The sequence below is a fragment of the Anabas testudineus genome, chromosome 16, assembly GCF_900324465.2.
Source record: "Anabas testudineus chromosome 16, fAnaTes1.2, whole genome shotgun sequence".
NCBI classification, from domain to species: domain Eukaryota; kingdom Metazoa; phylum Chordata; class Actinopteri; order Anabantiformes; family Anabantidae; genus Anabas; species Anabas testudineus.
Genome location: NC_046625.1, coordinates 7,229,606 through 7,242,990, shown reverse-complemented (window position 1 = coordinate 7,242,990; position 13,385 = coordinate 7,229,606). Strand labels below are relative to the sequence as shown.

The window sequence follows — 13,385 nt, the reverse complement described above, 5'->3', positions numbered from 1 at the left end:
ACATGGGAAAGATATCCACAAAGACGAACATAATTCGAGATGTAAGGCTGTTATTAGTGGTTCTTTGGCGGGATTCTAGAGAACTCCCCTTTATAATCAATAACATTTATACCCACATTCACGGTATTTTACCACTGCTTTTCGTACTGAAATTAGTCTAATTGTTTCACAATGGTAATAATTAAACATCTTTTGAAGAATAAAATGCAGAAAACAGGCTACAAAGCAAAAATATGGAATTTGCATGACAAATTATTAGTAGAAGGCTCCATGTTAAAATGCAGATTTATTATTTCTAATCAGGACACACATGATTTGCATTTGTCCAGCTCATATCTTTGACATAATGGACTTTTGTCAGTCTACTCTTTAAACATTTCTGGTTTTTACTCGTATTTTCTGTGATGAAATGCTTCAGTTTTCAGCAGTTACTTCTCAGTACTAGTAGTCTTGAATTTCTCCAGCTGTACAGTGGACTGTGCTGCTTCATCTTGGTCTGAGACCTGCATGCCTTTATTGCTAAGACTTGAGTGAAATAGTTGTATATGCAGGGTGTTATAAGTTCTAGGAGTGCCTTCAGTGCAAACAGCGCCTGTCATCACTGAGATTATTAAATCACTAACAGGCACCTTAGTGAAACAAGTAAAATCTTCATTTGAGTTGTGTTTGCTTGACTTTAAGGAAAAGGGCGTTTGTCATATGTTTCAAAAATTCAGCAATTTGTTCAGTATCATCTGATCCCTCGTTTGTTCACCCTTCGTGTAGTTCACCACTTGTCCGAGATTGATTGTTCCCTTAATCACCATTCTTCAACAGTTTTTAAAAATAGTATGTTCCCATGGCAGTTTCTGAAGCACCCAGTCTCTGATGAGCTACAGATGTTTTCCACATGTGCTAAGCGGGCAGCACTAGTAGACTCACACAGGAACACGCCGCCACAGCGCTTTGGAGCCAAAACCAAATCTATATGCCTTATTCTAAAGATCATCCACATATGGTCATGTTAAAAAGCCCTCACTCTGATGGGTGCAGACAAATTCTCATTAAGTTGCTCCACATCCATCACAATGACTCACTGTGTTCAGAGTTTTTAGAGTGAGTCCGTTTTTCTTTGAGTGACACAGGATGCCTGGAAAAAAACATCCAGTTGATCACCAATTCTGTTGAACTCCTAAAGTGTTTTAACTGTTTTTTGGGGGTTTTCTTTTATAAAGATTTGGTATTGGAAAAAAAGCCCCATCCATAACATGAGTCATTGGCTCAAAGCTTAAATTTTACAGTTTCCTGAATGAAATGTTCTTTTGTTCTGTAAAATGAGCTTGTGTTGCAGTGCCAGGTCGCTTCCATCAATCCAGCGTTCACTGAAAAGTGAAGCGTTTTTCTTTGTAGAATAGACATACAGCGCCCACCAGTGGATTAACACAATATTACATACTGTTGTAGAATGCATGCATGCATGTCTTTGACAGTAGTCAGGTAATAACATTCACATAAAAAGTCTCTTTTGGATTACTTAAAATTAACTTTTAGTACTTTGCAAAAAGAGCACAAATATTTCCTCATATTATATAAATATACTGCATATTTTACATTTTCTGCTGTGTACAGTAAGTACAGAAAACATGTTACAATAGAAATAAAGAGATTTATCATAGTTAAAATAAAACAATGCAAAACAGTAATTTGTTCCCAAGCATAACTCCATATCTTTTGATTTCCAGCATTAACATAAAAAATAAAAAATGTAGTTTTAACAGTACATCATTTCCTGCAAAAGTTTTTTTTTTTTTTTTTTTTTGGAAGATCTGTTTTCTCCAGTCCAAGAGTAACTTGATCCTGTGTCCAGCTGTGCTTTCTAATGTAGCCCGTGCTCCCCTGGGAGAGCTTGCTTGTCCTCTTTATCTCCACTCCATGTCACAGAAACGTTCAACTTGTATAAATTTGCAGTTCAAGGGCCCAAAGCATCACAGCGTCAGCAATTAATGCTTCATCTTTAAACTATTTACTTCTTCCTGTATGTGAAAAACATGTTTAACAATTAGGCATGACTTTGGCAGCCACATTCTTTCCTGTTTCAGTTTGCAGCAGGCAATAATTAAGAATGCATGTAAAACTCAAAACATGCTTCACTTACCTGTAAAGTCACACGTTTGTTTTTCTCTTCTCTCAGTTCCTCTTTCATTTCCTGCATGTCTTGCCTGATTAGAAGAGAGAGACAAAAAAGAAGATAAATATGTCAATCTACATTGTGCATAATCAAAACTTTAAGAACTATAAGTGTGTACAGTATATGGACATCCATAGATAAATAAATAAATCCAGGTAAAGTGACTACAGTAAACTGCACTGGTGGTGATTCACCTTAAAATTCAGTATTGCACATGATTACAGCAGATAGATGCCAAATGTACAGTGTTAGTAGTGTTCGCTGCAGAATCTGACTGCAGGAAGGAAAGATCTGCGGAATCGGGATCAGTCTGTCCACTGGAGCTGCTCTCCAGGGCAGACAGGGTGTCCTGCAGGGGGAAGACTCATGGTCCAGCATAGATGCTAGGTTAGCCAGGGCCCTTCCTCCAGAACTGGACTTCTCGATGACCATGTGCAGCTTCTTCCTCTCCCTCTCTGTGATGCTGCTGCTCCAGCAGACCACACTATACACAGTGGCTGATGCACCACAGAGACGTAGAAGGTCCTGTAGCATTGCCCCCTTCACCCCAAAAGACTTCAGTCTCCTCAGGAGGTAGAGCCGGATCTGGCCCTTCCTGTACGGTGCGTCTGTGTTATGAGTAAACACAAAGGTACTTATAAGAGTCTACTCTCTGATTCCCTGGATGATCACTGGCGAGGTGAGAGTAGACCAACGTCTCCGGACGTCCACCACCATCTCCTTAGTCTTCCCTGCGTGGATGAGTACATGGTTCTGCTGACAACAGTCCACGAAGTACTGTGTCAGTCCTCTGTCCTCTGCGTCGTGGCCATCGCCGTCAGTGATGAGCCCGACACAGCCGTCCATGTTGTGTCTGAAGTCTGTAGTGTAAAGGGTGAAGAGGAAGGGGGCCAGGACAGTGCCCCTGGGGAACCCCCACACTTCAGGATGTCAGACACACAGACCCAGGCTTTCAAAAACTGGGGCCGGTTTATTCCTTAAACATCTACAGTATGAGATGATGACATGGTAAGGGATCTCCTAATAGCAACTGACTGCGGAGACTAACACTTCCACCATATAAAGGTCAGCGTAAGAGTGAACATAAGGAAGAGAGGACTTCAGCAGTGTCTTACGAGTTATGACTCACAAAGTTGTTGTTTCTTTTTTCTCTTTTTTAACATCTGAACTAGGTAAAGAGGCTGTTTTTGGTTTTATTAAACAAAAATCATTGTTTTAAAGTAGTTGGAATGTAGCTGTTTTTGTTATCAATGAATCTGTTCTTAAAAAAAAATAAACGCCAGAAAATAGCAGGAAGTGCCTGATTACACTGTATACCCCACAGCCCCAAGTCATGTGAGTAGCTTTAAGCTAAAACCAATGTTTATCTTGATGTTTGACCAGCAAATGTTTGACATTTTTAAAAACAGGAGCACCTCTGGTATCGCTCACAATCCCATCTAGGGGGAAAAACATTTCAAACTTGGAAAGTAAAGAAATAACTTGCATGTACAAAAAATCCAATTCCAGAAATCAAGCGGAAAATTCAAAATAAAAGGCGTCTATTAAATATGTGCTGACAAATTGTTAGTCGCTACTCAAAATGCACTTAACCTCTAGTCAGGTTAAAGCTGAGTAAAGTAAGCAGAGGATTACGTGATGCCACAAACACCTGTGGACCAATATGATGAAAGGGTAAGTTTACACTATAACAGGTAAACTAACAGGATAGTGAGGGAGATGTCAATCAGTCCCAGTCCACACACACCCACACCCGCCCAGTCCTTCCAAAAGGTCTAATGAGGCAGTATTTTTCCAAGCAACTGAAGAAGTTCAGTGGCCAGGAAATCAAGTGTGCATAACTGTACACAGCAAGACTCATGTTTACCATCCAGGTCTCTGATGTTTCATATCAAAGCAAATCAGAGCGACATGAGATGCACAAGATCTAAAACTGGGGAGTCTAGATTTGTTTCTGGATGAAGCGCTTATGTTAAGTACACAGCAGTGTTTGTTTTTAGGTTTTGTTAGTCACTTCCTTTGTGTATTAGTGCCGATAAACCTCAAATTAATTTGGGAAAAGAGACGAGTATAAACCATCTCATGTTGTGAAGGCCCTCATTGCGTTTTAGAATGAACATTTTAAGTTTGACAGTAATTTTTAATTTTATGGTCAACTCCTCTTCTCCCTGATTTGAGACATTACACCGACTATTACTCACTCATGTCGTGTCTGTAACAGCTCCAAAGCCATCCTCAGCTCTTTGATCTCAGCCTGCAGGCTTTCCATAGTTGGCTCTGCTTTATGGGTCACAGCTATGCCATCCACAACTACTTTGGGCGGTGCTGGTCGAACTGGCGTCTTGGCTTGAGGCTCAGACTTTGCAGGTAACGGCACTGGATTTTCTGTACCCTGCAATGATGGTAGAGGTGCATGATGTATATAACAGTCAGCTTCATTAGCGTCATGCTAATATATTGATTCATCAATAAAATCAAAGTCACAAACCTTTTGTAAGCCAGGTAATTTTTTTGTTTGTAACACATTTGGCACAGGTTCTGGTTCTGTCTGGTCAGTGGCACTCTGAGACTGTGGAAAAGAATCAGCCACAACCTTAAAGGCAAGCATTGCCAACAACCAATCTTGCATGACTGCTAAACCTGCGTAGTGCAATGCAAGGCCAGGAAATGAGTAGAGCATGGTAAAGACATAGTATGTCTTTACTATGTCATAGTAAAGACATAACATTATCTCTTGTTGAACAGCTTGTGCTTGAAATAACTCAAATGTAAAATTGTAACTACCACAAAACCAAAAAATGGGCCTAAAAATGTATTCAGGAATTTTTAAATAAGCTTATCATGTCGCACTGTATGAGAAAAATGTTCACCTAATAAGTGTGCACAAGATATGGTAGGGAGTTGCCCCATTGTTGCAGTGATAATCTAAAGTTGCAAAGTTCATCCACAGATATAAAATAATGGTTGGCAATACTCAAGTAATTTACCAGTTGTGTTTCCACCCACAGCTGAGCATTTACATGAATGTAACGCCTCGTGAAACAGGCAAAGGTTGTAATAAAAAAGTGAAACTACTACTACTACTACTACTACTACTACTACTACTACTAAACTGCACATACTACATACGTGTGGTGCTGTGACGAGGCCTGATGATGGCGGTCTCCTCTGAGGGGGTTTGGCTCTGTTTGCTGTAGGATGGCTCAGCTTGTCAGTCTGCACCTCCAGCCCATCAAACTGGTTGGCCTCCTTCTCTTCTGACTGTTTTGGTGAGGGAGGAGGCACATCCCCGTTGGTTCTGCTGTCAATAAAAGTAATATTTTAATCAAGTTAACATATTTGTGTTGTTAGTAAATAAATGGTGAGGGGAAATCAAATGCTCTCCTTCATGTGCTGTTATCTGTGGTGCACAGGCTCCTGTTCATATTCAAACAAATAATAGAAAACTTTGAATGAGGTTTCCGTTTTTTGTTTTTTTGGGTGCAGGTGCAGGGCTTGAAGTCTTGAAGTCCCTCTGTATGTCTTGTTTTTATCTTGGCATATTTTTTTACTTTCACAACAAAAGAAAATATGGCATGTCTCTAGAGTCTCAACTCTCTTCTACACTCTGGTTTCATCTGATATAAGGATTTCAGATAATTATCCTTGACGTAAAAGTCTAAAAGAGTGAGTTTAAATAAACATTCTTGAGGATTTTTGAAGAAGCTGGAAAATTACCCGTTCCACACATATTTCCTTGGAAAAAAAAATATCTGAAAAAAAACTTGTTCTCCATTAGCAGACGCTTCAAGACAGGGACGTTTTTGTTTTCTCAGTTTTGTGTGTGTGTGTGCATGTTTGTGTGCATTTTGCTCAGGAAACAGGAAATGGGCTGCTCTCGTCTGTTTAGGCCTGATCTGACTCATCCCAGAGTTTCCACTCAGCCATTAAAGGTCAGGCATCCTGGCATTCTTCTTTAAGGATGCCATAGCAACCGGTGGCAGCAGCTAAAACCTTTAACATCTAAAGGCTCCTGATGCCAGACCAAAGAGGAGAAAGTGTTCCTGACATTTCCTAAAGGCCTGTTGCTTTAGAATGGTTGCACATAAATCATGTCTGTGAGATAGGCGGCCATAGTCTTCAGTAAATGTTAAATGGGTATGCATATGCATCAGTAGTGGGAGAAGGTGCAGTTGCAACACTCACTTGGGTGAAACCTTATTAGGTTTGTCTTTGACTGGAGGTGGGCTGGGCTTGATAATGGCTGGCAGCTTGACTTTAGTTGGAGGATTGCTTCTCATGTCTTTACCATCTGTTTTATCATCTGCAAAGCAAAGTCATCACACGCAAAACATTATATTTAGTCCAACAGTCTAATTATTGGTGAAAGGAGGGGACATTAATACCTTTTGTCTTTGCTGCTCCTCCTTTGTCCATCTCTGAGGCTTCAGTCTTCACTGAAAAAAAGAACAACAGTAATGAATAAAACATTACCCCAAAGCACAAGCAGTTAATTTGAAATCATCACTCCTACAATGTGTTATTGTTTTCTTGGCACGAACTATGACACAGCTAGTAAAAATCCACAGCCTTATTTTGGTAGCTCGAGAAATGAACTGGCGTGTCTTCCCCCCAGAAAGATGACAGTTTAATGTGGTGGAGAAAAAGTGCTAACGGTCTTTTAATTAATACTGAATCTAGATTAGGAGCAGAACAGTTGTTTGGGAAGGCAAAGATGTGCACATCACTGCAGCAGAACGGGTCACAGCTGCCTCCAATAGCACTGTATTTACAGTTCCCAAGAGTCTTCATCAGGGACAGTCACTCGTGGTAATACAGCTCATGAGAGAGCTCTGCCTTGGAGACTGATAGATCCATAAATTGTAAAGCCTCACTGGACTGAAGATAATATGAGAGATTCATCTTTGCCATGCAAGCCAGCCGAATATTAAAGATTGAGGAACCTGGTTACAGGCCTGCTGAATAAACACAAACGCTTATCTAAGAAGTAAAACTGCTCTAATCACTCCCTGTACAAACAGAGGACACCACTATGCACAAGATTCATGAGTCAGATGTGAATAACGGATCAAATGAGAACACAGGAAGCCTACCTTAACTGCTCAAAGCATTGTGCAATGTTCCCTCTCAAGCAAACCATCCACACAGCAGTGGTAGCTCAAGTGCCGAATCTTGTGCTTCTTGTGAAAATCTCTGTGACAGAGCTCTCCTCCGTCCCCCACCACCACTCCACCCCCCTTATTTCCTCCAAGACTCCTGAACTGTGTCACATGACCATACTAACCATCCCCCCCCCCACCAATCTCACTATAGTCTGAGACTTCCTGCCAGAAATGTTGTGAGTTATACTGTGTGGAAAAAAATGCTATAACGAGTGTAATGTGTTGGAAAATGCAAGAAATGAGAAGGTGTTGATATTCAGTTGGCTCAGGTGGCATTTTTGAGTAGCAGGGCACTTTGCACATCAGTATTTTCACCTGGCTCTCCAATGAGAGAAAAAGTTATCAACAGTTATAAAAGATATTTTGTTTTGTTGGTACAGAAATTTGCAAAATTTGCAATCTCATTGCAGACAGCACTCCTCAGCTGAAACATGACAGGAAACCACATCCTGCTGTGTGCGGCTTGCAGATTTGATGCCTGTATCTCAGCATTTGAGAAGCTGTCAATATGAATTCACCTGTTCTCAACTGTAAAAAAAATATTGGCTGCAATAAAAGTTTGAATACATTTGAGAACAAAAATAGTCAAATAAATCAATCCATATTAAATGTAGCACAGAATGGAAAGATTTTTAGGGATTGTATATAGTAGAAATTCTGTGATGAATGTTCAGTAGTGTTGATTAGTTAACCGTAGCAGAAAGTGAAAAATTAATTTATAATTAACAAATGCAAATGGTAATGACTGGGGCTTGTTTCAACCCACTGAAGCGGTGACCTTGATTAAGGAACCATTCAGCTGTTTTTAGTCCACATGCTAAAATACACGTGTAGAAAAACCAATAATGTAATAATGGAATTTCTCCTTTTGCTAAAATGTCCAAACTGTCAGCACATTGTCAAACTAAACACCACTGCTGCCAGAAGTCACATGTGAGAAAATAGCCTCTCGCATGAAACCTAACTGCTGTGTTTTCTTACCTGGGATCTTCTTGCTGCCGCTGCGCTGAGGCGGTTGGCTTGTGGTCTTGGACTAGAGGAGGACACGCAGAAAAATCAACAGCTCAGCTTGTACATCTTGCTGTAAATGAAATGCATTTGTGTTTTACAGAACTCTTTCCACAGAGGGAATTTACAGTGAGTAATTTCAAAACAGACGATGTTCAAGACAACCCTGAGTCACCGTGTACCCGATTGAGACTAAAGTAACACAAATAGCAGCCTTCCTGCAAATAAACACACGTTAGGTATTTAGCATTCTCATGTCTCTAAATAATAAGGTAGTGTCAATATCAATTACAAAACGTGTCCATGGCTTCATGGGAGTGCAGTGGAAGGTCCAGTCTAGCAAGAATGCGATAGTTTGTCAGGTGTCCACTCACTTGTAGACTGTCCATTGGTGGAATCGGCATAACAAAGTTGTCAGGAAAGAAGCCACAGCGTCCGTTCAGCTCTCCCTCCCACCAGCCTTCATCTTCTGTTTCCTACAGATGCAGATTAGAGCCACATTAGAAGCTCAGTCTTGTTGTTGTCCTTTGGGACGTTAAATTGCTGCAGAGGTTACCAAATGGTCAAGTGCAAGATGGCTGTTCAATTCATAATGGAAGCTACTTTCTCTTTGTCATATATTTTCAATATATCGCACGACTTGGATTACTGCCACAGTTGTGGCATTAACATGTGTAATTTTGTAAAGGCAAATTCTTTAGTTGCAATGGCACAACTGGTTTGCCTAGATGAACAATATGACACACCTGCACATACAGTACATTACTTTCTAAGAAAAGACTTTTGACCAGGATGATCGGAAGCATGAGCGCATGGGAAAACAACATTGAATCAGTGCCAGAAAATAATGAAATATGCTCAAACCTTTTTCAGTATCACAACAACGTCGCCCTTTTTCAAATCCAGCTCGTCCTCTGTTTTGGCCTTGTAGTCAAACATGACCTTGCAATATTCCACCACTGAGAACATGTAGTATAAGACAAGATAAGATAAGAATCTGAACTTTATAGTACATTTGCAATTGAAATACAAGGTTTCAGTAATTATGACACGTCAGCTTTGATACGTCATCAAAGCTGATGAAGACCTGGAAAGTTTGTGACTAACAGGAGATTAAGGCCTCGATCCTTGAGGAATGTTTCACTCTGTGTGTATTCACTCTACTATATACTGTACTGTCTATTGGACTCCATAAACCATTTGGTGAAAGCACATTAGCTAACACTTGTCACATGATGATGTAGCATGAGGGTATAAACAGACCTGTTAGGTAGTCAGGAATAGAAACAGTGTTGTGCTTTAATAAGGGTATCTATATGGTGGTTAGTCATTGATTTTGCCTGCACTCTAACTGTATATATGAGCAAACAAAAGCTTCATAAGAGCTTAGGAAAAATATAAACTTACCGTTTTTTGCTTTGATCCTCAAACTTGCTCTCTGAGACAAAAACAATTCATTAAAGGGGAAATGGTTCATATATATATTTTAGAAAAGTTATTTCTGCAGCATGTACCTCTTTATTAAATGCAGCATCAGAAAGCTTGGGTCTTGCCTTGAGCTCGGAGTGCTTGTCTATAAAATAATAACAATAAGTTAGTTTAGATTATATAGAAAAGAACAAGTACATAGCTTTTGCCATACCAACCTTTAGGGGCAACAAAAATTTCTTTGACAAAATTCGATGGAAATGCTCCAACTTTGCCATTTTTTATTCCCATCCACCATCCGTCTTCAATCTGTGGTGCAGATTGTATCAGAGATACAGAAAGAAAATTAGTGAGAAAACAGATCAGAACAAATTAAAATTGTATAGCAGCACCTGCACTTTCCTATAAAAGTCAAACATTATGAAAGTCCCCTTTATTTACCACAGTATAGTTAACTCCATGATTAACCCTTATTTACATATAATGTGCAGGTTTTGGCTGTTGAGCAGCTTCAGGAAGCACCAAATAAAAGGCCTTGCTTCCAGGCATCTCAGCTCATTTGCTGATAGTGCTGATTCACTGTTTGTTTATGAGTTCAAATGTAAGTGTTTGAGCAGAGATAAAAGCGATAAGGACTCTACCTCTCTGATGATTTCTATTGTTTCCCCAACAATCAGCTCCAGTTCATCTTCATTGATGGGACCATAGGCATACACTACCTCACATTTTCTCTTCTGTTTGGTCGTCTTTGCTGGAAAGACAAAGAATCTCCAGACAGTCAGATGTAAAGTTTATTATCCACTGGTTATTGTGATGGAGAAACTATCTTAATAATAGTTAATAATGGCATGTTCAGTATGACAGAAGGCAGGGAGGTCAGGTCTCAACAAGTTGGTGCTAAACTGCAAAGCACTTGCCGCTCATTTATGTTTCTAAACCTGATCCCTTAAAGGCACCATGTTTTCATCTGCGCCATTTTCCTACATTATAATTAGGTTTCGTGTGGCGAGGATGTGGCAAACATATATTTACAGTCTGCTTGACCACTTGACTGTCTTGCTGAGTACAGGCACCACGCTGACACATTGTTTTTTAGACCGTTGCAGTTACAATAGAAAACTCAATCTGTTTTGAATAGCAACATTTACACACGTATAGCTTAAAATGCAATATGTTCAGCTATAATAGTATGATAAACATAATATAGAGATCACTACTGCAATTGACTGATATAATATTAGACTATAGCAAAATTGCATGTAGCACACACACACACACACACGTTTAAACTATTCAGTTACTTGCAAATGAAGACTTACATTTCAGATTAATATTAATAATTGATACATCAGTTTGTATAGAACAGCAAAAAAGTGTATTATTATTTTATGGTTTTTAAATGAATAAGAGTGAACAGTGAAAGAGGAGCATTTAGGCTTGTACCTTTTCTAAGGCTTCGTGGTTCCCTCTTGCTGTCACCTCTCAAATAGACTGGCACCTCCTGCAATAATAGCGCAAAACAGGGTATATTTTAACACTTGTGAACACATACAAACACAGAGCACAATCACGGTTCACTGTCATTGACTGGATAGTGTTAACAACCTTGACAAAGTTGGCAGGAACGATGCCTCTCTTTCCTGCCAGCTCCCCCTCCAGCCATCCCTCCTCGTTGGCCTTGGTGACATTTTTGACCACATCCCCTGCCTTCACTGTGAGCTCGTCTGCCATGGTGCCCTCAAAGTCTATGAGCACCAGCACCTCTACAGTGGAACCGTAAGTGGAGCAGAAAATTAGATTCTTTGCACAAAGGCTTGTGTATTTGTCTCTGAATTGATGTGCCCTGACATTTAAAAACCACAACCACATAGCCAAGGATGCCGGATCAGAGTGAATGTCGAATATAACAGATAAAGTAGACACTGATGTAAAAAATCAATCAGGATATATACAAGAAACAGGCTTTACCCAATTGATTAAGCACACACAAACACATAAGTGTACTCTGCCAATGCAAAGCTGTGCAATGGTATTTCTACACCACTGCTTCAGTGGTATTTGCATGTCAAATTGAAATACTTTACAGCACATTAAGCAGTCAGAGTTCAACTAAATGGTGTCATTGTGTAGTTGTTTTCCTTATCTCTGATTTCAGCAAACATTGTAGCAGAGCAATAAAAACATGTAGAAATTCAATGTATAACCAAAAACAATAGCTCAGACTCACCCATGGTGTCTTTTGCTCTCGCCCTGGATTTGAATATGTGTTTTACAAAGCAGCAACTCTTCAGTGGAAGGAGAACTGAGAGTGTGGTTGAGTTGTCTAAGACTCAGAGATATGGCAGCCAAGCCAAGGCCCTTCTTCCTACTTGTCAAACATTAAGCAACTTTTCCTGAGGCTAGTCATGGCAAGTCCACACAAGAAGTAGGATGGGTCATACAGCACACACACAGAGAGAGAGAGAGAGAGAGAGAGAGGGAGAGAGAAAGACAGGAAGAGGGAGAAGAACAGGTAAGACAGGTTATAAGTGAAAGAACAAAGCTCAGTCGGCTGCACTTCATAATGGAACGTGACAATGTAGTTAAAGTGCATTAACAAAGATATTAGAACACAAAAGTCAACATTTGCAAGCACCACAATGACTAGTCCACATCTGCTGCCCTCTTTCATTTGCATTATGCTTTTTATGGCTTCAAATACCTTTTTTGTGTTGTGGAGGAGTTTGAGTGACTGTCTATAGCGTTGTTGTTGTTGTTGTTTCTGTACACTTCTTTGAGGCAAAGTGACTTTTCTATTTACAGAAAGCAGAACCTGGATATGCAAGGCCGAATTTCACTAACCAAAAACACACATGGCAAAGAACAGAGAGGGAACACATTTTATTTGAAGATAAAGTTATTACATTCATTATAGGCTGTGAATATAGTAACTGAGGCTCTCTTCTCTCGCTCAAATTACAGTATTTGGCCATCAGAAGTGGAAACTTGGTTGACTTAAGAGTTTCTTTGTCTCATGTTGAATGATGACAAATTAGTTATATTGAATAATGTTTGACATATTGTAGGATGGAATAAAAAAAGAGACTGATCAATGACATCACTTTGGGGTGTGTGTGTGTTGTGATAGGTCATTTTACATGGTGTGTGAGTATTGGGTCACATGCTCTCTCATGTGTTGGTACTCATAAAAGTTATCTAATATGCGCTGACGCCACTTTATGGCAACATGACGTCACCTCCTGCCTCCCTGCGGCAGACATGAGGAGCAGTTTACAGATGGTTTAAGAGGACTGATGTTAACAATATGTAGTAGTAGTATAGTAAAGCTGATTGCAGGTTCTGCTTCCCTCTGTGTCGGCGAGAGAAAAAGAGTGGGAGGGGCATTCACTCTCTCACACCCACTCGCTATGGAGCAGAGAGGCTTAATTTTAAAAAACAAAACAAAAAACTTAAAGCGAAAACAAAAATGGCAGATTTTTAGAACCAGTTTATCAAATACCTGCTAAACAAACAAAGCATAACCTTGCAGAAAAGCTTAATATATAGTTGGTTTGCTTAATATGCTATTTATAGCAGATTTATAGCCAAGCTACGCCTTTGTTACATCCACAAAAGATCAA

General features: G+C 39.7%; 1 protein-coding gene across 2 annotated transcripts; it reads right to left on the bottom strand.

Moving 5' to 3' along the window:
• Positions 1–267: 267 nt before the first annotated feature.
• Positions 268–12,187, bottom strand: sh3d21 (SH3 domain containing 21). 2 transcript variants are annotated; one of them, XM_026371907.1, is made up of 17 exons: positions 11,993–12,187; positions 11,371–11,528; positions 11,209–11,266; positions 10,407–10,516; positions 9,984–10,074; positions 9,852–9,910; positions 9,745–9,775; positions 9,202–9,296; positions 8,712–8,813; positions 8,311–8,362; positions 6,553–6,603; positions 6,353–6,470; positions 5,297–5,468; positions 4,656–4,736; positions 4,369–4,559; positions 2,135–2,198; positions 268–2,012 (listed from the first exon to the last, which is right to left on the bottom strand). In XM_026371907.1, exons 1-17 carry the CDS (start codon positions 11,994–11,996, stop codon positions 1,980–1,982), a joined length of 1,470 nt encoding a protein of 489 aa, XP_026227692.1. In that variant the 5' UTR covers positions 11,997–12,187; the 3' UTR covers positions 268–1,979. The 2 variants fall into 2 exon arrangements, with proteins under 2 accessions (XP_026227692.1, XP_026227693.1); XM_026371908.1 differs by having other exon boundaries at positions 5,297–5,465.
• Positions 12,188–13,385: the final 1,198 nt, after the last annotated feature.